The sequence below is a fragment of the Crinia signifera genome, chromosome 1 (genome assembly GCF_055691185.1).
Source record: "Crinia signifera chromosome 1, ASM5569118v1, whole genome shotgun sequence".
NCBI lineage: Eukaryota > Metazoa > Chordata > Amphibia > Anura > Myobatrachidae > Crinia > Crinia signifera.
In genome coordinates, this window is record NC_139217.1 from 472,141,097 (window position 1) to 472,166,276 (window position 25,180).

Here is a 25,180-nt window from a genome sequence, read left to right on the forward strand (position 1 = left end):
TGCTGCTGAATAGGACTGACAGTCTCCGGCGGCTGCCGCTGAATAGGACTGACAGTCTCCGGCGGCTGCCGCTGAATAGGACTGACAGTCTCCGGCGGCTGCCGCTGAATAGGACTGACAGTCTCCGGCGGCTGCCGCTGAATAGGACTGACAGTCTCCGGCGGCTGCCGCTGAATAGGACTGACAGTCTCCGGCGGCTGCCGCTGAATAGGACTGACAGTCTCCGGCTGCCCCTGAATAGGACTGACAGTCTGCGGCTGCCGCTGAATAGGACTGACAGTCTGCTGCTGCCGCTGAATAGGACTGACAGTCTCCGGCTGCCGCTGAATAGGACTGACAGTCTCCGGCTGCCGCTGAATAGGACTGACAGTCTCCGGCTGCCGCTGAATAGGACTGACAGTCTCCGGCTGCCGCTGAATAGGACTGACAGTCTCCGGCTGCCGCTGAATAGGACTGACAGTCTCCGGCTGCCGCTGAATAGGACTGACAGTCTCCAGGTGCCGCTGAATAGGACTGACAGTCTGCTGCTGCCGCTGAATAGGACTGACAGTCTCCGGCTGCCGCTGAATAGGACTGACAGTCTGCTGCTGCCGCTGAATAGGACTGACAGTCTCCGGCTGCCGCTGAATAGGACTGACAGTCTCCGGCTGCCGCTGAATAGGACTGACAGTCTGCTGCTGCCGCTGAATAGGACTGACAGTCTCCGGCTGCCGCTGAATAGGACTGACAGTCTCCGGCTGCCGCTGAATAGGACTGACAGTGTCCGGCTGCTGCCGCTGAATAGGACTGACAGTGTCCGGCTGCTGCCGCTGAATAGGACTGACAGTCTGCTGCTGCCGCTGAATAGGACTGACAGTCTCCAGCTGCCGCTGAATAGGACTGACAGTCTCCAGCTGCCGCTGAATAGGACTGACAGTCTCCAGCTGCCGCTGAATAGGACTGACAGTCTCCAGCTGCCGCTGAATAGGACTGACAGTGTCCGGCTGCTGCCGCTGAATAGGACTGACAGTCTCCGGCTGCCGCTGAATAGGACTGACAGTCTCCGGCTGCCGCTGAATAGGACTGACAGTCTCCGGCTGCCGCTGAATAGGACTGACAGTCTCCGGCGGCTGCCGCTGAATAGGACTGACAGTCTCCGGCGGCTGCCGCTGAATAGGACTGACAGTCTCCGGCGGCTGCCGCTGAATAGGACTGACAGTCTCCGGCGGCTGCCGCTGAATAGGACTGACCGTCTGCGGCTGCCACTGAATAGGACTGACAGTCTCCGGCGGCTGCCGCTGAATAGGACTGACAGTCTCCGGCGGCTGCCGCTGAATAGGACTGACAGTCTCCGGCTGCCCCTGAATAGGACTGACAGTCTGCTGCTGCCGCTGAATAGGACTGACAGTCTGCTGCTGCCGCTGAATAGGACTGACAGTCTGCTGCTGCCGCTGAATAGGACTGACAGTCTCCGGCTGCCGCTGAATAGGACTGACAGTCTGCTGCTGCCGCTGAATAGGACTGACAGTCTCCGGCTGCCGCTGAATAGGACTGACAGTCTCCGGCTGCCGCTGAATAGGACTGACAGTCTCCGGCTGCCGCTGAATAGGACTGACAGTCTGCTGCTGCCGCTGAATAGGACTGACAGTCTGCTGCTGCCGCTGAATAGGACTGACAGTCTGCTGCTGCCGCTGAATAGGACTGACAGTCTGCTGCTGCCGCTGAATAGGACTGACAGTCTCCGGCTGCCGCTGAATAGGACTGACAGTCTGCTGCTGCCGCTGAATAGGACTGACAGTCTCCGGCTGCCGCTGAATAGGACTGACAGTCTCCGGCTGCCGCTGAATAGGACTGACAGTCTCCGGCTGCCGCTGAATAGGACTGACAGTCTGCTGCTGCCGCTGAATAGGACTGACAGTCTCCGGCTGCCGCTGAATAGGACTGACAGTCTCCGGCTGCCGCTGAATAGGACTGACAGTCTCCGGCTGCCGCTGAATAGGACTGACAGTCTCCGGCTGCCGCTGAATAGGACTGACAGTGTCCGGCTGCTGCCGCTGAATAGGACTGACAGTGTCCGGCTGCTGCCGCTGAATAGGACTGACAGTCTCCGGCTGCCGCTGAATAGGACTGACAGTCTCCGGCTGCCGCTGAATAGGACTGACAGTCTCCGGCTGCCGCTGAATAGGACTGACAGTCTCCGGCTGCCCCTGAATAGGACTGACAGTCTCCGGCTGCCCCTGAATAGGACTGACAGTCTCCGGCTGCTGCCGCTGAATAGGACTGACAGTCTCCGGCTGCTGCCGCTGAATAGGACTGACAGTCTCCGGCTGCCGCTGAATAGGACTGACAGTCTCCGGCTGCTGCCACTGAATAGGACTGACAGTCTCCGGCTGCCGCTGAATAGGACTGACAGTCTGCTGCTGATTAAGAGGAATCTCGCGAGAACTACCGACCTCTCGTGAGAATTCCCCTCTACTTGACTCCCGGCAGAACCCCCAGGCGGGTGGGCAGACCACTCAGACCAGCTACGGGGGCCATATACGGCCCCCGGGCCTGAGGTTCCCCACCACTGACCTCATGCATGTTGACCTTTTTCATGTGTCCACCTTTTGACTGTCGACATAAGGACCGCATCCCGTTACTGCACTGTAAGCGGATGCTACTGATTATTCCAAATAAATGTTCCATTATATAAAATAATCCCAATTTCCTTTTGACAGGAAATGGGTTATAACCAGCAGATCTCCACCAGTAAGGCTCAGTATATAATTACAGCTATATATCTTCTCTTCTACACCAGTACGATCCGATCCTTTCTCACACAATTCTGACCCTTGATGAATCATGTGAAAAGTGCCATTTCTCTTTCAATGGTCCTGGTGACACAGCTCAACATTGGGATGTAGGAGGGTCCGCAGGAGCCAGGCACCTATCCTAAAGCTTTTAGAGGGTAGGCTCCTCCCCTACTGCATCCCGGACTCTTCAGTTCGTGTTAGGTGCCCACTGGAGTGGGTGCTATTCTAAAGGGCTGCCGGAGCAGCCAAAGGAGTAGAGTTAGTTAGGGATTTTATTAACTTTCACACTAGTTAGGTAGGCACAGTGTAAGGATTCTCATTAGTGAATCCTCACACTGCTAGCGCAGCAGGAGCTGACAGAAGCGCGTCCTGTCAGCTCACTGTGCACAGGGGAGATGCTGTCTGGCCTCCCTGTGCAGCGCTTACAGCTTCTTTTAAGAAGCTGCCTGGGCTCCGGAGCGCTCTGAAACCGGCTTCACGCAGGTGGGGATCATGGGGGACAGGCGCTCCGTGATGGCAGCGGCCATTTTCTGCGGAGCTTACACACTGAGCTCCTGTTATGAGAGGACAGCAGTGTGTTACAGGCATGTTCCAAGTGGTCCCCAGCCGAGGGGGAGATACTGGAACTAGGAGATCCTACTAAGGGAGCGGCTGACTGGGGGTGGTTGGCGCCAAAAGTCACGGACCCCGCAGCAGCAGGGACTTGGTCTCTTTCCTCACTCTGTTTTGGCGCCTTTCAGAACGCTTGCAGCGGAGCTGAGCTGGCTTACAGATCCTGACAGAGTGTTTGGATGTCCTGGGCATCGTTTCCCCGCATCTGAAACCAACAGACAGATAAGTGGCTGGGTGCATTGACTCTGTATAAGCGCTGTTGTACATTGTATGCACTGTGTGGTTACTTTACATCATGTCTGAGCAACAAGCTGTGGTTTTGGGGAGGGAGCCCTTAATACTATGAGCGCTTGTAATGTGTGTACACAAAAATTTGTACCTGAGCAGATGGCCAAGGGGGGTTTGTGTATAGCTTGCGCTGCTGTGAGACCCATGGGAAGTGAACCCCAGAGGGCAGAGCAAATTGAACCCGCGTGGGCTAGTGCCCTGGGCAGGTCTGTTAACGCTTTAGTGCAATTGCTGGACAGACAGAGTGATGCCTTGGTAGTATCTCAGAGACCTATGTCATCATCTCAGCAGTCCTCTGGCTCCTTGCCTCTTACCCAGGCAGATCCTGCCTTTATACAGGTGATGCAGGATACTGCAAAGGGGATCAACAGGTTTAGTGATTTACTAGACAAAATTGATGTTGATGCTGTAGGGACCCCTAAAAGGTCTTACTCGGTGCCTTTATTGGTAGATGAAGAGGAGGGAGCATATGAAGACATTCCCTGGGAGCAGGGTGATGATTCTGAAGATTCCTCAGCCGCAGGGGTGGAGGATTTGATTATAGCTGTTAAACAGGCTTTAAAACTTTCAGTGGAGGATAAAACTCCTGCTAAAGGTGTATTTAAACGGCAGCGTAAGGAAGCTGTTACATTTCCTTCAGATGAAGGTTTACAAGAATTGTTGAAAGGAGCTTGGAAAACTCCTGATAAAAGGCTGCAGATGCCAAAGAGATTCTTAAGTTTGTACCCCATGCCGAAGTCTCATGCGGAGCTCTGGGAAAAAGTGCCAGTAGTTGATGCACGTCTGTCAAAAGCTACTGTATTACCAGTGCAAGGGGGCGCAGCTTTTAAGGACCCGGTGGACAAAAAGCTGGAGGGTAATCTCAAAGCTATATTTGAAGGGGTGGGATTCACCCTACGTCCCCTTATTGCTTAAGCCTGGGTCTCTAAGGCCATGATTGAGTGGGCCAATGATTTATGCACCATTTTACATGCTGATCCTGGTGTGTTGTTGCTAGCGGAGAAGCTTAAGGCAGCTGCAGAATATGTGTTGGAAGCTGAAGAGGAAGCTCTCAAAATGACGACCAGAGTTTCCACAGTGTCTATCAATGCCAGGAGAGTACTCTGGCTTAAGGCCTTGGAGGCAGATAATGAGTCTAAGAAGGCCTTAGAAACAATAGCTTTCAAAGGAAAGTTATTATTTGGAGCTGAATTAGAAGAGATTATTAAGCAGGCCACGGGTGGCAAGAGTACCTTCCTGCCTGCCCCCGCAGCCAAGCAGACATCAAGATTTTCTGCTTTTAGGCCGTCCTTTCGGCCCTCCCCTAGACGTGGTGCGTCCTTTCGAGGACAGTCATTTAGGGGAAAGATTCAGTCCTCCAGGGGTAAGGCCCCAAAGTCAAAATTTGGTTCTTTTCACAAGAAACCTGTCACCAAAGGAGAGGACAAACCCTCCGCATGACTGTCAGGGGATTTGCCCGGCAGTGGTAAAGGTGGGGGGTCGTCTATCACTGTTCAAGGATGCCTGGGCGTTACTAGACCAGGATTCCTGGGTGTTAGACATTATAGCCCAGGGATACAGAATTCCCTTCAAAGGTCTTCCTCCGAGAGGATTCATTCCCACAGTTTTACCAAAGGAAGCTCGGCTCCGTACAGCTCTCTTAAGAGCAGCTCACTCTCTGTTAGAGAAGGGTGTGGTAATTCCGGTTCCCAGGGCAGAGTGGAAGAAAGGCTTTTATTCCACTCTGTTTCTGGTACCCAAACCAGACGGGTCTTTCAGACCAATACTGAATTTAAAGTCACTGAATGTCCATTTGTGGGTAGACCATTTCAAAATGGTGTCTCTACGGTCAGTGCTGCTAAGCCTGGACCAGGGAGAATTTTTGGCGTCCATGGATGTCCAGGACGCGTATCTTCATGTCCCCATACACCCAGAACATCAGGCCCTGTTGAGGTTTGCGATAGGAGACCTGCACTTACAGTTCCAGGCGTTGCCCTTTGGTCTGGCCACAGCATTTTCACCAAAATAATGTCTGTAATGGCGGCTGTGCTCCGACTGAGGGGAATCACAGTGATACCTTATTTAGATGACCTGCTGTTCAAAGCAGAGTCAGCAGACAGGTTGCAGAGTCATTTGGCAGAAGCCATCAGTTTTTTGCAGGCTCACGGCTGGCTTTTAAACTTGCAAAAGTCTCAGTTGGTGCCGTCACAGAGACTCCAGTTCTTGGGGGTCATTCTGGATACCCATCTACATCGGGTATTTTTACCGGAGGCAAAGGCCAGGGATCTGGTTGCTTTAGTCCAGGAGATTCTCAGCTCTCGGAGCACATCAGTGTGGAGGTGCCTCAAGCTGCTGGGGAAGATGGTGGCGTCTTTCGAGACGCTGCATTTTGCCAGGTTCCACACTCGGGTGTTCCAGTGGAACATTTTGACGGCTTGGTCAGGAAACACACAGACCATGAAGTCAGAACAGATAGTGCTGTCTTCAGAAACTCGAGCCTCCCTGAAATGGTGGACAGACGTGGATTCCCTTCAGTGGGGTCGGTCACTGCAGTCCTGGAGCTGGCTGGTAGTCACTACCGACGCCAGTCTCAGGGGCTGGGGGGCAGTAGTCTTGGACCTGCGTCTGCAGGGCTTGTGGACTCCAGAGGAATCTGCCTTACCGATCAACATCTTGGAACTGAGAGCTGTGTGGAAAGTGATTTCTCTGGCGGGAGACAGGTTACAGAGGCTCCCTTTAAGGATTCAGACCGACAACGCCACAGCTGTGGCGTATCTGAATCACCAGGGAGGCACACGCAGCAAACTGGCCATGTGGGAGGTGTCCAGAATCCTCTTGTGGGCGGAACAGAATGTTCCAGCTTTATCAGCTATATTCATACCAGGAGTGGAGAATATAGAGGCCGACTTCCTGAGCAGGGAGGAGCTGAAGGAAGGGGAATGGAGCCTGAATCCTCAAATATTTCATCAAATTACCTTGAAGTGGGGAACCCCGGACGTGGACCTGATGGCATCCAGGTTCAACCATCAGGTGCCCAGGTTTTATGCCAGGACAAGGGACCCACTGGCAGAAGCAGTGGATGCCATGACTATCCCCTGGGAGGGGAATCTTCTGTATGTTTTTCCGCCAGTCCCAATACTGGCGAGAGTGTTGAAGAGGATACAGGCCCAAGAAATCCCAGTGATTTTAGTGGCCCCGGATTGGCCAAGGAGATCCTGGTACTCGAGGCTTCAGAGATTGTCTGTGGACTCGTGGCGTCTACCTCTGAGGTCAGACCTTCTAAGACAAGGACCGTTCACTCATCTGGATTCAGCTCGATTAATTTTGACGGCCTGGCTGTTGAAACCGCCATTTTAAGGAATAAGGGATTCTCAGAGGCAGTGGTTAACACCATGATAAAAGCCAGAAAGTCAGTGTCTTCGGCAAATTATTATAGAGTCTGGAAGACCTATATTCGTTGGTGTGAGAGACAGAAGTCTCATACATCACGCTTTAAATTGACAAAAATGTTGGAATTTTTGCAGGATGGTTTTACCTCTGGGTTAACCCTTCAGTCTCTAAAGGTGCAGATCTCGGCCTTGTCCATTTACTTCCAGAAAAGGATTGCATTATTGCCGGAAGTACAGACCTTCCTACAGGGGGTGTCTCGGTTGAAACCTCCCTACAAACAACCAGTAGCACCATGGGACTTATCTTTGGTTTTGGAATGCCTTCAAAAGGCACCTTTTGAACCATTAAGGTCGGCTGACCTTAAATTCCTTACATGGAAACTGGTATTTTTGTTGGCAGTGGCGTCAGCAAAAAGAGTATCGGAGTTGGGAGCTTTGTCCTGCAAGTCTCCCTTCCTTATATTTCATGATGATAGGGCTGTTCTTCGGACAGTACCCCAATTTTTACCGAAAGTAGTCTCTGCTTTTCATCTAAATCAGGAGATAGTTCTGCCTGTGTTTCAACCCCCAGAGGGTTCAAGAAAAAGGGACAAATTGAGGAGTTTGGATGTTGTGCGTGCCTTACGCATTTATGTGGACAGAGTTAAGAGTGTCAGAAAGACTGATACCTTGTTAGTGTTGTATGACATACACAAAATTGGATGGCCTGCTTCTAAGCAGACCATTGCTAGGTGGTTGCGGTCTGTGATAGCTTTTGCTTACACCAAAGTGGGTAGGCCTGTACCGGCCAGAATAAATGCGCATACCACCAGGTCAGTTGCCACCTCTTGGGCGGTTCGACATGGGGCCACAGCTGAGCAGGTTTGCAGGGCTGCCACTTGGTCATCTGTTCATACATTTGCCAAATTCTATAGATTCCATGAGTTCGCGTCGGAGGACGCATCATTCGGGCGAGCAGTGATGAGAGCTGCAGACCTGAGAGTACCCACCCAAAGGACCGGCTCTGGAACGTCCCAGTGTTGAGCTGTGTCACCAGGACCATTGAAAGAGAAAAAGGGATTTTTGTAAGAACTTACCGTTCGAATCCCTTTCTCTGATATGGTCCTGGTGACACAGCGATCCCTCCCTTACGCTCAGTAAGTATGCCAGAAGTTTCATGATGTTTCATGTTATTTGGTTAAAAGTTATTGTTAAAAAATGTGCATATAATATGTGCAGGCGTTTGTACTGAGTTCATGTATTCCAGTGGCTTTGAAAGATTGAACTGAAGAGTCCAGGGATGCAGTAGGGGAGGAGCCTACCCTCTAAAAGCTTTAGGATAGGTGCCTGGCTCCTTCGGACCCTCCTACATCCCAGTGTTGAGCTGTGTCACCAGGACCATATCAGAGAAAGGGATTCGAACGGTAAGTTCTTACAAAAATCCCTTTATCCAAATATAGTCAGAAGGATACATCATATCCCGCAGCCATGACTGGGATAGCATTCGATGGATCGTATGAGATCGGAGCGCAGTCAGTTGCATGCGATACCTCGGGATAGTGTATGGGGGCCTTAAGGAGAACTTTCCATTCTTTAACCACCCCAATGAGAACTTTTCCTTAGTATGTACATTATTATCTCACGTCAGTACTAATCGATAAGCTCCTGTATAGTGATAGATAATGTGCTAACCGAGCAGATCTGATACATCTCCCCCTGGTAATGACGAGGTCCGCCCGGGGATTTCCCGCCTAGATACTGCGCACGGTGTCTGTTTTCAGGGACGTTAGAACATCGTTTGGCTGTTTTATGTGTTAATGTGCGATGGTTTGTATTGATTGACTTACAAGCTTACAGTCCATCCTTTATGTATTAGAAAGGGGAACAAATTCGGCAGAAGATCAGGTAAGGCCCCCATCATTGCCCAGTAACCTAATACCTGATCTGGGTTCTTGTCTTTTAGGTCTGAAATTCCCAGGACTGTGGATAATTTGGGAGTGTTGTTCCAGGATCCGTCCGCATTCTGCAGGGAAATCAGCTTCACGAGTGGGGGAACCTGGACAGGTCTTTTTGTTATTGTTTCTAAAAACACAAAACAAATCAATATAAGGTAACAAATGTAATAATAACTAGCGACACGTGGGAATTTACATCTACTCCGAACTATATCCACTTTCTGTCTCAAGTTTTCAAAAATGAGGTAAGTAAATATTATAAGAAATGCCACCTACCTTCCACAGTAGTCGCCTGCTTCCTAGCCGGTGCCTTGTCCATCGCCATTTCTGTAAGATATAGAAGCGATGCAGGTGAGCAGCCCTGTCTATCAGGTGTTACATGGTCATAGGACACACTAGGAGGTGAAGTGCCTAATTCATGCTTCCACACGGGGACCGATGTTCACGCAAGTGAGCAATTATCGGAAGAGTGCGCATGTGCTGCGATCGCAAGGCGCATGTGCAAAGGTGCCGCTGTGCTCTTCCACGCACTGAGGCGTGGAACATGCAGCAGTGATTGACAGGAAGTTGCCGTTCGGAGGTGTTAGCAGGGATGCAGGTGTGACAATGGCCTTTTTGGGGCATATGTATAAAGCCTGGTGAAGAGATAAAGTGGAGATAAACTAAAAGGTGATAACACAACCGCCAATCAGCTATGTTTGAATAATGACAGTTAGGAGTTGATTGGCTGGTGTGTTATTACCTTCCACTTTCTCTCCTCACAAGGCTCAATACATCTCTGCTGTCAGCTGCGGGCTCGTACGTAAAACGTGATTACTGCTATTTCCAGCCTGCGCAGACATAGGGAAACACTTGCATCCATGTTCCTCATTTTTGCATATAGGCTGCGAAGTGTAAACAATTGTGTGAAGGTTCTAGAGGGCGTCTCTTCATTTCTGGGTGGCAGCTCCCTTTCAGTTCTGTAGCCTAGAAAATTGTACATGCTTTAGCAGGAATTAGGCCGTATGAGCAGACAACGTAACACGCTGCCAGGTGGTGGTGTAGTCACTGACTACTTTACATTACACCTAGTTCTAAGGCATCCCAGAGTTCAGCTGGGTACACACAAGGCGATCCAGCTGCTCGGACAGACGTATCATACAGTATCCGCCAGTGTGTGCTGCCATTGCGTGGTCCCCTGGGTCATTCATTGCGTCTTCTGCCTGTGCTGCTGAATGATATCCAGCTGGATTGTACGCTAAATGCTTCGATGTGTATGGCCGACTGACAGATCATGCCGTCTGTTGTGCCGCTGGCCTAGTGCGTACCGTGCGCAGCCGACTACATAACTAGAAGTGTTCCTGAATCAGTAAGAGACAGTGATACACTTATACTGATCGGGTGTGTGTTACTATATAACAATTTCAGATTCCCTTCATTAATCCTCATGGTTTAATGATACAGGTCATTAATGTAATAACACACATAACACACATCATTAATGATACAGCTCCCAGCTGTATTTTTTGCCATAGGTAGGGAATTCTGATTTACGTCCTGCTGTCCATTAAGCTTTCTCTTATGTAATCCATCCCTGGCGATTTTGGGTTGGCTTATGGTTTGATAATCACATACACTAAATCGAAAAGCGTATGAGGATCACTTAACATGGTAAATAGGATTATAGATGCCACATGGTATATCAGGCGCATAACGAGGCATTTTGGTGCCCTGTACCAAACTCATATCTGAAACAGCCATCGTGCATGCCGCACATGCAACCCAAAACTAAGGGGAGCGGCTGTGTGGGTGCCAACAAATAGTAATAATTCAAAGTACACCGCACAGCAGTGCCTGTTCTTCACATTATATTCCACAGTAGTACTCCTTGTACCTACCTGCACAGCAGTACCCCTGATACACATTACATGGCACAGCGGTACACCTTGTACCTTGTTACACTGCACAGCGGTACCCCTGATACACATTACATGGCACAGCGGTACCCCTGATACACATTACATGGCACAGCGGTACACCTTGTACCTTGTTACACTGCACAGCGGTACCCCTGAAATGTATGGTGCCCCTATACATGTTACATGGCACAGTGGTGCCCCGATACATGTTACACGGCACAGCAGTGCCCCGATACATGTTACACGGCACAGCAGTGCCCCGATACATATTACACGGCACAGCAGTGCCCCGATACACATTAAGCTGCACAGCGGTACCCCTGGTACACATTACACGGCACAGCGGTACCCCTGGTACACATTACACGGCACAGCGGTACCCCTGGTACACATTACACGGCACAGCGGTACCCCTGATACACATTACACGGCACAGCTGTACCCCCGATACACATTACACGGCACAGCTGTACCCCCGATACACATTACACGGCACAGCGGTACCCCTGATACACATTACACGGCACAGTGGTACCTCTGATACACATTACACGGCACAGCGGTACCCCTGATACACATTACACGGCACAGCGGTACCCCTGATACACATTACACGGCACAGCAGTACCCCTGATACACATTACATGGCACAGCGGTACCCGATACACATTATGCTGCACAGCGGTGCCCCGATTCACATTACACCACACAGTAGTGCCCGTTCTTACCATTACATTCCACAGTAGTACTCCTTGTACCTACCTGCACAGCGGTACCCCTGATACGTTACACGGGACAGCAGTGCATCAATACACTGTACGCTGCACAGAAGAGCTGCAATACACATTATGCTGCACACCGGTGCCCCGATACACGTTACGCTGCACAGCAGTGTCCAGATACACAGCAGTGCCCAGATACACATTACGCTGCAGACCGGTGCCCCGATACACGTTACGCTGCACAGCAGTGACCAGATACACAGCAGTGCCCAGATAGACGTTACGCTGCACAGCAGTGCCCCCATACACATTACGCTGCACAGCAGTGCCCCCCATACACGATACGCTGCACAGCAGTGCCCAGATACACGTTACGCTGCACAGCAGTGCCCCCATACACGTTACACTGCACAGCAGTGCCCCCCATACATGTTACACTGCACAGCAGTGCCCCCCATACATGTTCCACTGCACAGCAGTGCCCCCCATACATGTTCCACTGCACAGCAGTGCCCCCCATACATTTTACACTGTACAGCAGTGCCCCCATACACGGTACACTGCAAAGCAGTGCCCCCCCAAACATGTTACACTGCACAGCAGCGGCCAATATACGTTACACTGCCCAATAGTACCCTTTATACATATTACGCCACAGTAGGGTTAATTTTCATCTCCCATTACATTGCCGCAACCTCTGGAGGTGGTCCGGGGCTACGGCGCATCGCACAGAGCTGTGCGGATCCTCACCTCCGTACAACGGGGTTTAACCTTTATTACCGCCACGGTCAGCGGAGAGGATCCGGACCGGGAAACATTAAACACGTTGGGACCAGATGTACTCATGTTCAAAAATTGATAAAGGTCAGAAAAATAAATGTACCATCCAATCAGCTCCTAACTGTCATTATAGAAACACAGCCTGTAACATGGCAGCTAGGAGCTGATTGGCTGGTATGTTATCACTTGTAAAGCTCAGTACCCTGGCCCTGGGCGAGACACAGAAAACTTCTGAATATGTCGTTGTCAGAGGTTTGGCCGTGACCAGGCCCGGAATGCCATAGATTCCAGGGCTTGCATGCGGTGGGCAATGCCATCTCCAGAACCAGATCCCTCCTAGCACCCCCACATGGTGCGTGCGTCACTGGAAGTCTTATCGCTGTCCTTGCACACAGCGATCTGCATGATCGGGATGCGTCATAAGGATAACGCCACGCTTGCTGCATCACGCCCATTATATTATGCCGTTCTTCACACACACAGCGCCTGGCACAGTTTATACATTGGAATTTGGAGCCTATTGTCTCTGAAGATGGCGCTGTAGCACGGGGATTAACCCCTGCAGTCCCGTGGCTGCCATAAAACATGTGGTCGGGGGGTTCCTCCGGCCACAATAACTAATATTATTACAAAATGTTACAATAAAGGCATGGAAACAGGACTACAATGTGACGTGTGATTTTATATATGTATATAACGACCGTTACGGTACCTGCCTGTTTATTCACTTGTGACACACAGGATACGTGCACCCACATATGCTACATACATGTGCACGCATACTGATAGCGGCACATTACTGTAGTAGGCGCCGGGCCGCACACAGATAATAGTGTAAATATTTCTTATATAACCTTATAGTGACGTCCTGCAGAGGAACCACACACTCAGATAATCTACGGGATATACAGGGAAGACACTTACTATGGGTGCTGGTCATTATACGTTTCCTGGACCGTAGCGCTGCCGATTTTTCAAAACCAAAGCACTCAACTTCCATTGGCTGATCCCTGCCTCTCCTCACAGAGCCTGCTACTACACACAAAGGTATTAGTGCAAATACTTCTTATATGTAGGAACCATGTCACATCAGCTACATAATGGGAGGGGACAACGGTTACTGGTGACTGGTACAGGTGGTCTCATCTGGGGTTATTCAGATAAGCCAGAGGTTCTCAAACAGCCCTCGGGACACAACACATTTCATGTTTCCTGGTCATTACTCATTGACCCATTGTAAAAGATCCACAGGTGGAGCTAATTATTTCACTTGTGATTCTGTGAGGAGACCTGGGAAACATGCACTGTGTGGGGTCCTGAGGACCGAGTTTGAGAACCAGTGAGATAAGCTATACTCTTATTATACTCTTGCACACACTTCTACTGTTACTGAGAAAATGAAATCAGCTTTAGATAATATTGCACTATCATTATTACCACTGTGTATTTTTGGTTACCTCGGAGATGAGCATCTGGCAGTGTCCTGGTGTTTGAAGCGCTGTCTATCGATGATGTAGATAAGCACATGTATGTATGTATGTATGTATGTATGCACAGCGCTGGTGTTATAGATGTGTCCTTCCTCATCATGTAACCTCTGGGAGTTATGAATCGTGCCAGCAGATCGCATGAGAGCCGCCAGCTCCCGTGCGAGTCGACCAGCATAAATAGGAACTTTTAAACCAAAAAACTACCCCAGCAGGGAAAGACGGGATAGTGCGATATCATTCAAAACATTACAAAAAAACAGAAGAAATGGACATGAATCCCTGAAGAAGTCCAACAAACTACGAAGGGATGAAACGCGTCAGGGCTTGGAGAGGTGACCACAGGTGTCCGATGCAGATTAACAGATAACCTTCATATATCTTATATATTGTACAAGTCCATTACTTCTGCTTTTTGTATCAGGTATTTTGTAGTAAATGTTTTAAACACCCTGGTGAGATATATAACAAGGCAACAGAGCACGTATATATTTTTTAAGGTGTTTCTACCACATTGATAGAATATCCCCTTGATAGAAAGATGCATTTACTGACACGGCCTCTCCTGGTGTATACCATATCGCTAATGAGCGCACAAGACGACGAGTTTGGAGCATACGTGGAAGAAGCGTCGTGTTTCCAGACACTGCTACACGCTGTTCTTTGTTTACTATTCGGTTCTTTATTAAAGTATTGTCATATTGCTGGTTTTCAACACCAAAAGGCGCGTGGGATTTACGATTAATGAACATTGTACCACAGCTCTGTCCGAAAAACAGAGCAACCTGAGAACCTTTGCAGCCACCTGCAGGGGTGTTACTTTTACACTTTGTAACACTGGGTGAAATATTCACATATTTTCATGTATATTATAAGGTTGTAGCACTTGGTGCACCCTACACACACACACACACACACACACACACACACACACACACACACACACACACACACACACACACACACACACACACACACACATACATACATTATTGTGGCGGCACTCCAAATTATGCAAAAGCATGTAGACAAAATCCAATGAGCTGGTGCCCTCCGTGGTTGACAGTATGCAGCGTGGGGAGACGGCGGCACTCAGAAATAGATACACAGCAGGCAGTATTAACCCTATAAATGAACCCAGGTTAATGCTGCCTGGTGTGTATTTATTTCTAAGTGCCACCGTCTCCCCACGCTGCATATTATATATACAGAAACAGAATGTGACGGCAGATAAGAACCACTTGGCCCATCTAGTCTGCCCCTTTTTTAAACATGTTACCTCAAACCATATTTGATCCTTATTTCTTTGTAAGGATATCAATATGCCTATCCCAAGCATGTTTACATTGTACTTGCCTCTACCACCTCTGATGGGAGGCTATTCCACTTATCTACTACTCTTTCTGTGAGGTAATTCTTCCTCACATTTCCCCTGAATCTTCCTCCCTCTAGTGTCAGTGCATGTCCTCGTGTTCTGCTGCTCCTCTTCCTGTGAAGAATGTCTCCCACCTGTACCTTCCTCCCTCTAGTGTCAGTGCATGTCCTCGTGTTCTGCTGCTCCTCTTCCTGTGACTAATGTCTCCCACCTGTACCTTCCTCCCTCTAGTGTCAGTGCATGTCCTCGTGTTCTGCTGCTCCTCTTCCTGTGACTAATGTCTCCCACCTGTACCTTCCTCCCTCTAGTGTCAGTGCATGTCCTCGTGTTCTGCTGCTCCTCTTCCTGTGACGAATGTCTCCCACCTGTACCTTCCTCCCTCTAGTGTCAGTGCATGTCCTCGTGTTCTGCTGCTCCTCTTCCTGTGAAGAATGTCTCCCACCTGTACCTTCCTCCCTCTAGTGTCAGTGCATGTCCTCGTGTTCTGTTGCTCCTATTCCTGTGAAGAATGTCTCCCACCTGTACCTTCCTTCCTCTAGTGTCAGTGCATGTCCTCGTGTTCTGCTGCTCCTCTTCTTGTGAAGAATGTCTCCCACCTGTACCTTCCTCCCCCTAGTGTCAGTGCATGTTCCCGTGTTCTGTTGCTCCTCTTCCTGTGAAGGATGTCTCCCACCTGTACCTTCCTCCCCCTAGTGTCAGTGCATGTCCTCGTGTTCTGTTGCTCCTCTTCCTGTGAAGAATGTCTCCCACCTGTACCTTCCTTCCTCTAGTGTCAGTGCATGTCCTCGTGTTCTGCTGCTCCTCTTCCTGTGAAGAATGTCTCCCACCTGTACCTTCCTCCCCCTAGTGTCAGTGCATGTCCTCGTGTTCTGTTGCTCCTCTTCCTGTGAAGAATGTCTCCCACTTGTACCTTCCTTCCTCTAGTGTCAGTGCATGTCCTCGTGATCTGCTGCTTCTCTTCTTGTGAAGAATGTCTCCCACCTGTACCTTCCTCCCCCTAGTGTCAGTGCATGTTCCCGTGTTCTGTTGCTCCTCTTCCTGTGAAGAATGTCTCCCACCTGTACCTTCCTCCCCCTAGTGTCAGTGCATGTCCTCGTGTTCTGCTGCTCCTCTTCCTGTGAAGAATGTCTCCCACCTGAACCTTGTTAAAACCCTTGATATATTTGAAAGTTTCTATCATGTCCCCCCTTTCCCTTCTCTGCTCCAAAGTATACATATTAAGATCTTTTAGTCTTTCCTGGTACGTTTTGTGATGTAGGCCATGCACCATTTTAGTTGCCCTTCTTTGTACAGTCTCTAATGTATTTATATCCTTCTGGAGATATGGCCTCCAGAACTGAACACAATACTCTAGGTGAGGTCGTACCAATGACCTATACAGTGGCATTATTACTTCTTTCTTTCTACTGCTGATACCTCTCCCTATGCAACCAAGCATCTGACTTGCCTTCTTCATTGCTTTGTTACATTGCCTACCTGCCATTAAGTCCTCTGAAATAGTGACACCTAGATCCCTTTCTTCCTCAGTAGTTTTCATTATAGTGCCATTTATACTATATTTAGTCTTTGGATTTTTGCGACCCAAGTGCATGATTTAGTATTTTTACATACATACATATATATACACACACACACACACACACACATATATATTCTGCAGGGGACCTGCTTGCTCCGGTGCCTCCTTAAGAGGGCTGGCAACCCTCCCCCTTCTACGAAGAAGTGGCACTCGGAGACTTGATGAGCTGTGTAATCAGTGGACAAACTTTAATCCAATATCGACGTTTCGGGGCTCGGCGGCCTCGTCTTCAGGATATAGTGAATACAGAGATGTGGTACCAGTGAGCGCGCATGCATATATATATATATATATATATATATATATATATATATATATATATATATATACATACATACATATATACACACACAAAATAATTGTAAGTGTCACTTACCCTTCACCCCATGCACGTAGCCATCGGGATCCACCAGGGGGACTTCCGGGTTCGGCATCTCCCGTGTCACCGGAAGTGTGTCAGCGGGAGGTCCGTCACCAGGCCTCCTCCGGCGGTCACATGGCCTGTGTGCTGAGGTACTCACACATGTTACAGTTACGGTTTCTCTGTTGAGCAACCACACACACATATATATGTGTTGGATGTGTTTCTGTATGTTGTTTCTCTTCCTTCTATCTTGTCTCCTGCCTGGCTTGGTACAAACTGAAAGTAGCTTGGCCTGGAGGTGGGGTAGAGAAGGGGAGGAGCCTGGCTAACCTGGGAGCAGCCAAGAAGTTTAACCTTTCTGGTGCTGGAATGGTTCGCTCACCTGCTCTCTACCCACTGTTATCCCTGTGGCCCCTGATGTCCTCGAAGAAAGATATTTAACAGGTAAGACCTAAATCTTGTTATTTGCTCTATTGCCTCCACGTATGCTGGCTGGCACATGGTTGATGATTTTATACTGCAGTGTGGCCATGCTGTGTTTCATGCTCATAAAGTGGCAAGCAACCGGTTGGTCACTACTGCCTACAGTCAATGCTGCTCGAATGGCTGTTCTAGGTTGTGCCATGCGGGTCTCGAACTGGCATTCCATCTTCCTGACGTAGTACAACCCACATGGACAGATGATGACGTATACCACAAATTTAGAAGAACACGCTAATGGCCACCTTATTTAAAAAAAAAATGCCTGTGTCACTTCTTTTCAAGAAAAATGTAAATATTCTTTTTTTCACTATATGTCTTCCAATCACTGTGAATCCGCACTATTTTATTGCACAGATTTCACTGATCTATTTGTTTTAGATAAAAGAATGGAAGCACGTACACATTTTTTACATGTCATTTTCACATGTTTTGATAGATGTTGTTTAAGTGTGTGGCCACGCTCCCCCGTTGCCATGGCTCCGGACAGGTCCTGGCTCCATCACATCTGCCGGAGGAGGTATCCCAATCCGGGAGGCAGGGGACTATGCTCCCGGTCGGATGGCCACGCACAGAGGAGGAGGCAGGAGACACCATGGTAAGTTTGTGTATTTAACATGTTTTAAAGTCCACTTTTGGTTATCCTGATGAAGGGGGGTCACAAACCCCAAAACGTTGAATAAATGTTTCACCTTATTTAAAAACTGGTAACCTGTCTCTGAGTGCCGCCAGCAACCGCTATCCTATACAGTGGCCAGTCGCTACACCGGAGAGCACCAGGGCAACGGAGCGCCAGGGACAAAAGCAACACACATATGTGGATATATATGGCCCCATCCTACGCCAACGCATTCATGTACCAACAGGGGAAGTCATTATTCTACCATCAGCCATACAGTAATAAGATTCATTGACGATCTTCTAATTCTATGGTTACGTTAGGCAATGACATTTCCCTTAAAAATGTTTTTGATGAGCACAATCTATCAACTAATGTGGTTAAGTTAACCTATAAGGTTGATTATTTTAGACGTGCACATCAAATTGATCAATGGTGTACTGGCAAGTTCAACATCTCTCTTTGTGAAAGAAACAAAGGAATTCTGTCCTCTTACAGCTTTCACCTACTGGCCTCGAGGAAGGGTTTACCCTACTCCCAAATGTAACAAGCACGGCGTATTGTCAGTGACCCTTCACATCTTGAAGAAGTGACGTTCTCTAAATTTCAACAGAGAGGATACAAAAAGGTACTGAATTTAACAAGGGAGAGTGGCCTACAATCTAATACCAACAAATCTGGGGACCCTAAAAAAATAGTGCCTTGGATAAATCAATATTCAACCATCAGTTATGATACGAATCGAGATATTAAAAAATGATGGCAAATGATCAATACTGATAGGGATTATGCCAGCCCTTTATGGGACCCAGATCATGCCAGCTTATTCATGGAGCAGTAATTTGAAGCAGAAATTGGTAAAACTTGATGTGAGGGGTTTGGGCTGCACAGATAGCACTGGACACTTTTTATGACGGAATTTAGATGTTATTGGTGCACGGGCTGCACTACATGTAGTGCTCCCATCCCCACTCGGGTAAACAATATAAAATCCAACATGTATTAACGTGCACATCTACATTTATTATCTATATCTTGACTTGCCCATGCGCACTAGTGTACGTCGGAAAGACAGGAACTAGCTTTAGGGAGAGGATGGCAAACCATCGTCGCCGGAAGTTGCTCAGTCAGCTGAACCGCTGCGTGCAGGGCCGTGAGGCCAGGCGTCCTGTTGTCATGGGAACGAGCCTGGTAGCGGACCCCGCCTGCTCACATAATAAACAATACAATTGTGTGCATAAAACCATAGTGAACAGTGCTGCACTGTTAGTGCATTTATAGATCTGCACCCGCTATATGCTGATGTATTCTCAGAGTAATGCGCTTTGTGTAATTGCGCTGCTCTCACATAGGACACGCTGGTGATGCTTATCCCTGCAGGACATGGTCTTATGTCAACACAGGGCTGTTCAGCACTTTTTGCTATGTTTTTATGTACACAATTGTAATGTTCATTCATTGGTGATATATATATCTCTCTCTCTCTCTCTCTCTCTCTCTCTCTCTCTCTCTCTATATATATATATATATATATACATACATAGACATTGTAGGGGCTCTGCACACACTAAATTAACTGATAATAAATAGTGGAGATTTGGTTCATGAATTGATCAATGCATTTAAGCCTGCAGCCCCCTTCACAGGACCCCACTTTACTGCAGGTCCTAACACTATCGCTGAAAATGGCTACAATACACATAGCTATCACATCAATGTTTGATTCCAGGCATGCTATCTGGTCTGAAGCTCACAGCAGACTGTGCTTTTATAGGTGAGCAGCTACCAACACACCTGTCACTAATCATCTAGGGAACTGGTTAACATAAGCTATGGAATCTTAAGGCCCATACACACTTAAAGATTTTCATTTCAAAAGACTTTGCCAAAATCTTTGATAGATATATCTTTCCCCAAAGTAGTGCGTACAGACTGAGCCATTTTCCCAAAGAGCAAGAGATTTTCAGGAGGCGAAAGACTTTGCTGAAAATCTTTCATTATAAATGGGCTGGGTTTGAATTCCAAGGGTTCCATATATATACAGTACATTGGTGACAGTGGGCATATGAATATATAAACATTGGTGGGCAGTGTTGGCACTAATTTATGCATTGCTGGCACAGACCAGCAATGTATACGTTAGCGCCAACACTGCCCACCAATGTTTATATATTTATATGCCCACTGCCACAAATGTATATTTACTTAAATGAAAACTGCCCACGTATGTATTTATTTAAATGGCATGCATGTACTAGACGGGGTGCGCATCTCCCCCCCCCGTGTGCCCCTGAAACGACTCGGCCGCATAATTCCCCCGTGGAGCACCGCGCTGGCCGCATAACCCCCCCCCCCCCCCTCAGTGGAGCGGGTAAGCACCAACCAACCGCCTCCCCCCCGCCTGGGGCGCCCCGTGCCCTACACCGTCCCCAGCAGATAATGACGCACACAGCTGGCCACCAATGTTTATATTTTTATATGCCCACTGCCACCAATGTATTAATTTAAATGCACCAACAATATATTATAATATATTATATTTATATATATATATAAATATATATATAAATATATATATATAAATATATATATATAAATATATATATATAAATATATATATATAAATATATATATATAAATATATATATATAAATATATATATATAAATATATATATATAAATATATATATATATATATATATAAATATATATATATATATATATATATATATATATATATATATATATATATATATATATATATATATATATATATATATATATATATATATATACACATACATACATACATACATACATACAGCCGGATAGGTGCGGCACTCACGACTGGCTTTCTCAATAACGATAGACAGGAGCCTTGTTTAACAACGTTTCAAATTCTGTAATTTTTCATCAGGTTAATAAAGTACAAAACACATAAACATACCTTTATAGAAGAAATGCATACACCAGAAGTGCGTGGCTGAGCGGAACGGGACTGCACACCCGCCCCCCTGACCATAGTGATGACGTCATCAGAATCGACCGTCATCAAAACAAAGTGAACAAACCCTCACCATGGCAACCCTGCGTAGTAAACAAAAAAGAGTATTAAGCCTCATAGCGGACAACACAGCATAAAACAAGCCTTACATAACGCAAATAGGATTTTACTTAAAAACAGCATACGAGATCTGCTCGTTTAGACCTCTCGGAGAGATCACATCAAGGCGGTGAATCCAACGGGATTCGCACCGCAGCAATTGCAGGGGACGGTTACCCCATCTAATAGAAGCAGGAACGCAGTCTATAATTCTGAAACGAAGGCTGTTAAGTGAATGTTTCTGTTCTAAGAAATGCCGTGCTACCGGCTGTTCAGCTTTCCCACTGGCCAAAGCTATACGTATAGCGCTACGATGAAGCGCTATGCGTTCTTTACATTTTCTTTGAGTTTTCCCGATATAACTTAAGCTGCAAGGGCAGATGAGTTGATATATGATGTATGAAGAAGAACAAGTAAAATGATGTTTTATTTTAAAAGTTTTGCCAGTATGCGGGTGATTAAAGCTATCGCCCGTGAGCATGAACTGACAGGCTACGCAAGTACACCTGAAGCAGCCAGGCTTCAGTTGGTTCAACCACATAGGTTCTGTGGGGATAGGATTATAAGTAATGTTAGTATGGACCAGCAAATCTTTTAAATTACGTCCCCTTGAGTAACAGGGCATAATGCGGTGTCCACTAAAAGGGAGTGATTTGTCACTTTCAATCAGCGGCCAGTTCTTTTTGACCACTGAGGTTAAAGCATTAGTGGAGGTGTTAAACTTATTTACCCAAGTCATGACATTCAAAGGAGCTGATTTTGTGTTTTTAGATTGAGAATCAAGTAATGTGGATCTATTCATACCTAAAACTCGGGATTTACATTGCAACAGATGATTCTTATTATAACCTCGTGCTAAAAATTTAGCTATAAGCTCATTAAGTTGTTCCTCACATCGATTATCATCATTGTTGATTCTACGATATCTAATCATTTGTGAGAACGGGAGGGATTTAATAAGATTAGGAGGATGACAGCTCATTGGTTGCAGAGCAGTGTTTCTGTCTGTGTCTTTCACATAGACGCTAGTAATGAGACCTTGTTCCTTGCGAGTGACATCGACATCCAAAAAATGGACATGTCGACTATTTATGTCAAAAGTGAAATTAATCGGACTATCCGATGCATTATGATTGATTAACAAGTTAGAAAGAATAGAAGGGTCACCCCGCCACAGCACAAACAGGTCATCAATATAGCGTTTAAATAATAAGATGTTATCAGAAATTGAACTGTCAGAAAAGAAAATATCCTGCTCAATGGAAAACATGAAAATATTAGCGTAGGCTGGTGCCACTGAAGATCCCATGGCACAGCCTTGTATCTGTAAATAAAAAGTGTTATTATAAATAAAGAAATTATTGTGCAAAATTAAATCCAATAGCATTAATAAAAATTCAATTTTGTTCAAGTTGAAGTCACTATGGGTCTGCAGAAAGCGTCTCATGGCCAACAGGCCAGTTGCATGGGGAATAACAGTATATAAATTTACCACATCTATTGTAGCCAGATGGCAGTCGTTATCCAACGTAGGTAAGTCATTCAAGTTCTTAAGAAAAGAAGTAGTGTCCAGTAAAAATGTAGATTGTGCCTTAATTAAAGGCTGCAAAAGATCATCCAAAAAGGTGGCAGATGGTTGAAGTGTTGGACTACTTGTTCCAATAACTTTTTTACTTCTCCGGTGAAACCGTTTTTCCTGTGCACTTTCCACTTATCGGGTGGTAATTTTGGCAAAAATCCCTGTGAAAAACACAAATTTCTTGTGTGTGTAACAATCTTGTGGTCATCATTATGACTGAAGATAGCATTGGACAATTCCATTTTTCGGCTGACAACTTACATTCCTTTTCTGACGTGGAAATTAATGCAATTGTTCTACAAGAAGGTTTGGATGATGAACTTGAGGCCCTAACACCTGATATTGTATTTCGTGATTTATTACGACTGAAAAAGAAGGAAATCGATTTCCATTTGCATGCAGTGTCTTTAAGTGATTACTATAAATCTAAAATGATACCCAGGGGCTTTAGGGTTCGTAACTGCCCTACTATAGGTCGGTTTGACCCTGCATTTTGTAAGCGTTGGGTTGGTACGCTCAATAAATGCTCTTTGGACCTAATGGTTTTGGTGATAGAGCAATCCTCTAAAGAGTTGAAAGTGATTAAAGATAAAATTGGAAAATTTGAAGAAACACATTTACCTTTACTGACGTCAGATACGGATACAGATTGGATTGAACGACTGAAAAATCAAATTACCAGTTACAAAAAGGAACTGATCATCTTTAAAAAGCAGAAACTATCTAAGGTCCAAATGGACTATGATAGACATAATGTATATCGCTGGTTGACAGGCAATTCATCTGAAGGACAGAAGCGTCCTTTCTTTCGCCGTCAAAAACCATTCAAGACGGGCCAGAATCAATTTGACACGGATTCGTCACAAGATGCACATAGTTCCTACAGTGACTCGGATAAAGCTTCATCTAGTAAAGCCCCTTTAGGCGTCAAAACCCGCAGGGGGGCCACAGAAACAAAAGGCGTCAAACTCGCAGGAGCAAGCAGTGGCAGAGGCAGGGGAAGAGTAGGTCGTCCACCGGCCAACAAGAAAGCCTGATTTATAATTTGTCCTCGTATGAATTATCAACGAGTGAATTAAAATTGTTGAGCCATGGTCTTTCATTTATCCCTTCAGTCCCGGCACAGGATTTACAATGCAAAATCGAGAAGCATGATTTGCTAAGAAAAATTAAATTAAAAGAATTTTTTGCTAATAATCCTAAAGATCCGCTACCTAGTGATATGCCAATTCCTCCTGCTATTAAAAAATTTGCTCCTGTGTCAACTTTTGAGCCTATGTCGATTAATCCGTCCATTAAAACATACTCCAGGCTTATGGACCAAGGTATTTCTGACATTATTCAGCAACCTAAGACTGTACATCCTAATCTCTCTCCTGAGGAACGTTTTGCCCTAAAATCTTTAGCTAACAACCCCAATTTAGTCATCCGTTCTGCGGACAAAGGGGGTGCGATTGTGCTCCAAGATATTGACGCATATAACACAGAAATCATGAGACATCTATCTGATTTATCGACATATCGACAACTGCCTGCTAACCCTACTTCCATCTGCAGACAGAAATTGTTGGAAATACTCCAATGGGGTGTGGACCAACATGTAATCTCAGATACTATTAAGAATATTCTTTCACCTGAATTTCCTTTGGTCCCCGTGTTATACACGCTGCCTAAGATCCATAAGGGTTTGGATCCCCCGCCGGGTCGACCAATAGTGTCGGCGAATGGGTCGCTTCTTCAACCATCTGCCACCTTTTTGGATGATCTTTTGCAGCCTTTAATTAAGGCACAATCTACATTTTTACTGGACACTACTTCTTTTCTTAAGAACTTGAATGACTTACCTACGTTGGATAACGACTGCCATCTGGCTACAATAGATGTGGTAAATTTATATACTGTTATTCCCCATGCAACTGGCCTGTTGGCCATGAGACGCTTTCTGCAGACCCATAGTGACTTCAACTTGAACAAAATTGAATTTTTATTAATGCTATTGGATTTAATTTTGCACAATAATTTCTTTATTTATAATAACACTTTTTATTTACAGATACAAGGCTGTGCCATGGGATCTTCAGTGGCACCAGCCTACGCTAATATTTTCATGTTTTCCATTGAGCAGGATATTTTCTTTTCTGACAGTTCAATTTCTGATAACATCTTATTATTTAAACGCTATATTGATGACCTGTTTGTGCTGTGGCGGGGTGACCCT

General features: G+C 46.6%; 1 protein-coding gene across 1 annotated transcript in view; it reads right to left on the reverse strand.

Annotated features, from left to right (window-relative positions):
• Window positions 1–25,180, reverse strand: part of LOC146024182 (von Willebrand factor A domain-containing protein 5A-like) — a 64,394-nt gene that overhangs the window by 4,838 nt on the left and 34,376 nt on the right. Inside the window, exons 9-10 of the mRNA XM_083155426.1 lie at window positions 9,253–9,303; window positions 8,961–9,103 (exon numbers count right to left, since the gene is read on the reverse strand). Coding sequence (XP_083011552.1) covers window positions 8,961–9,103; window positions 9,253–9,303 — 194 coding nt within the window. The remainder of the gene's footprint in view (window positions 1–8,960; window positions 9,104–9,252; window positions 9,304–25,180) is intronic.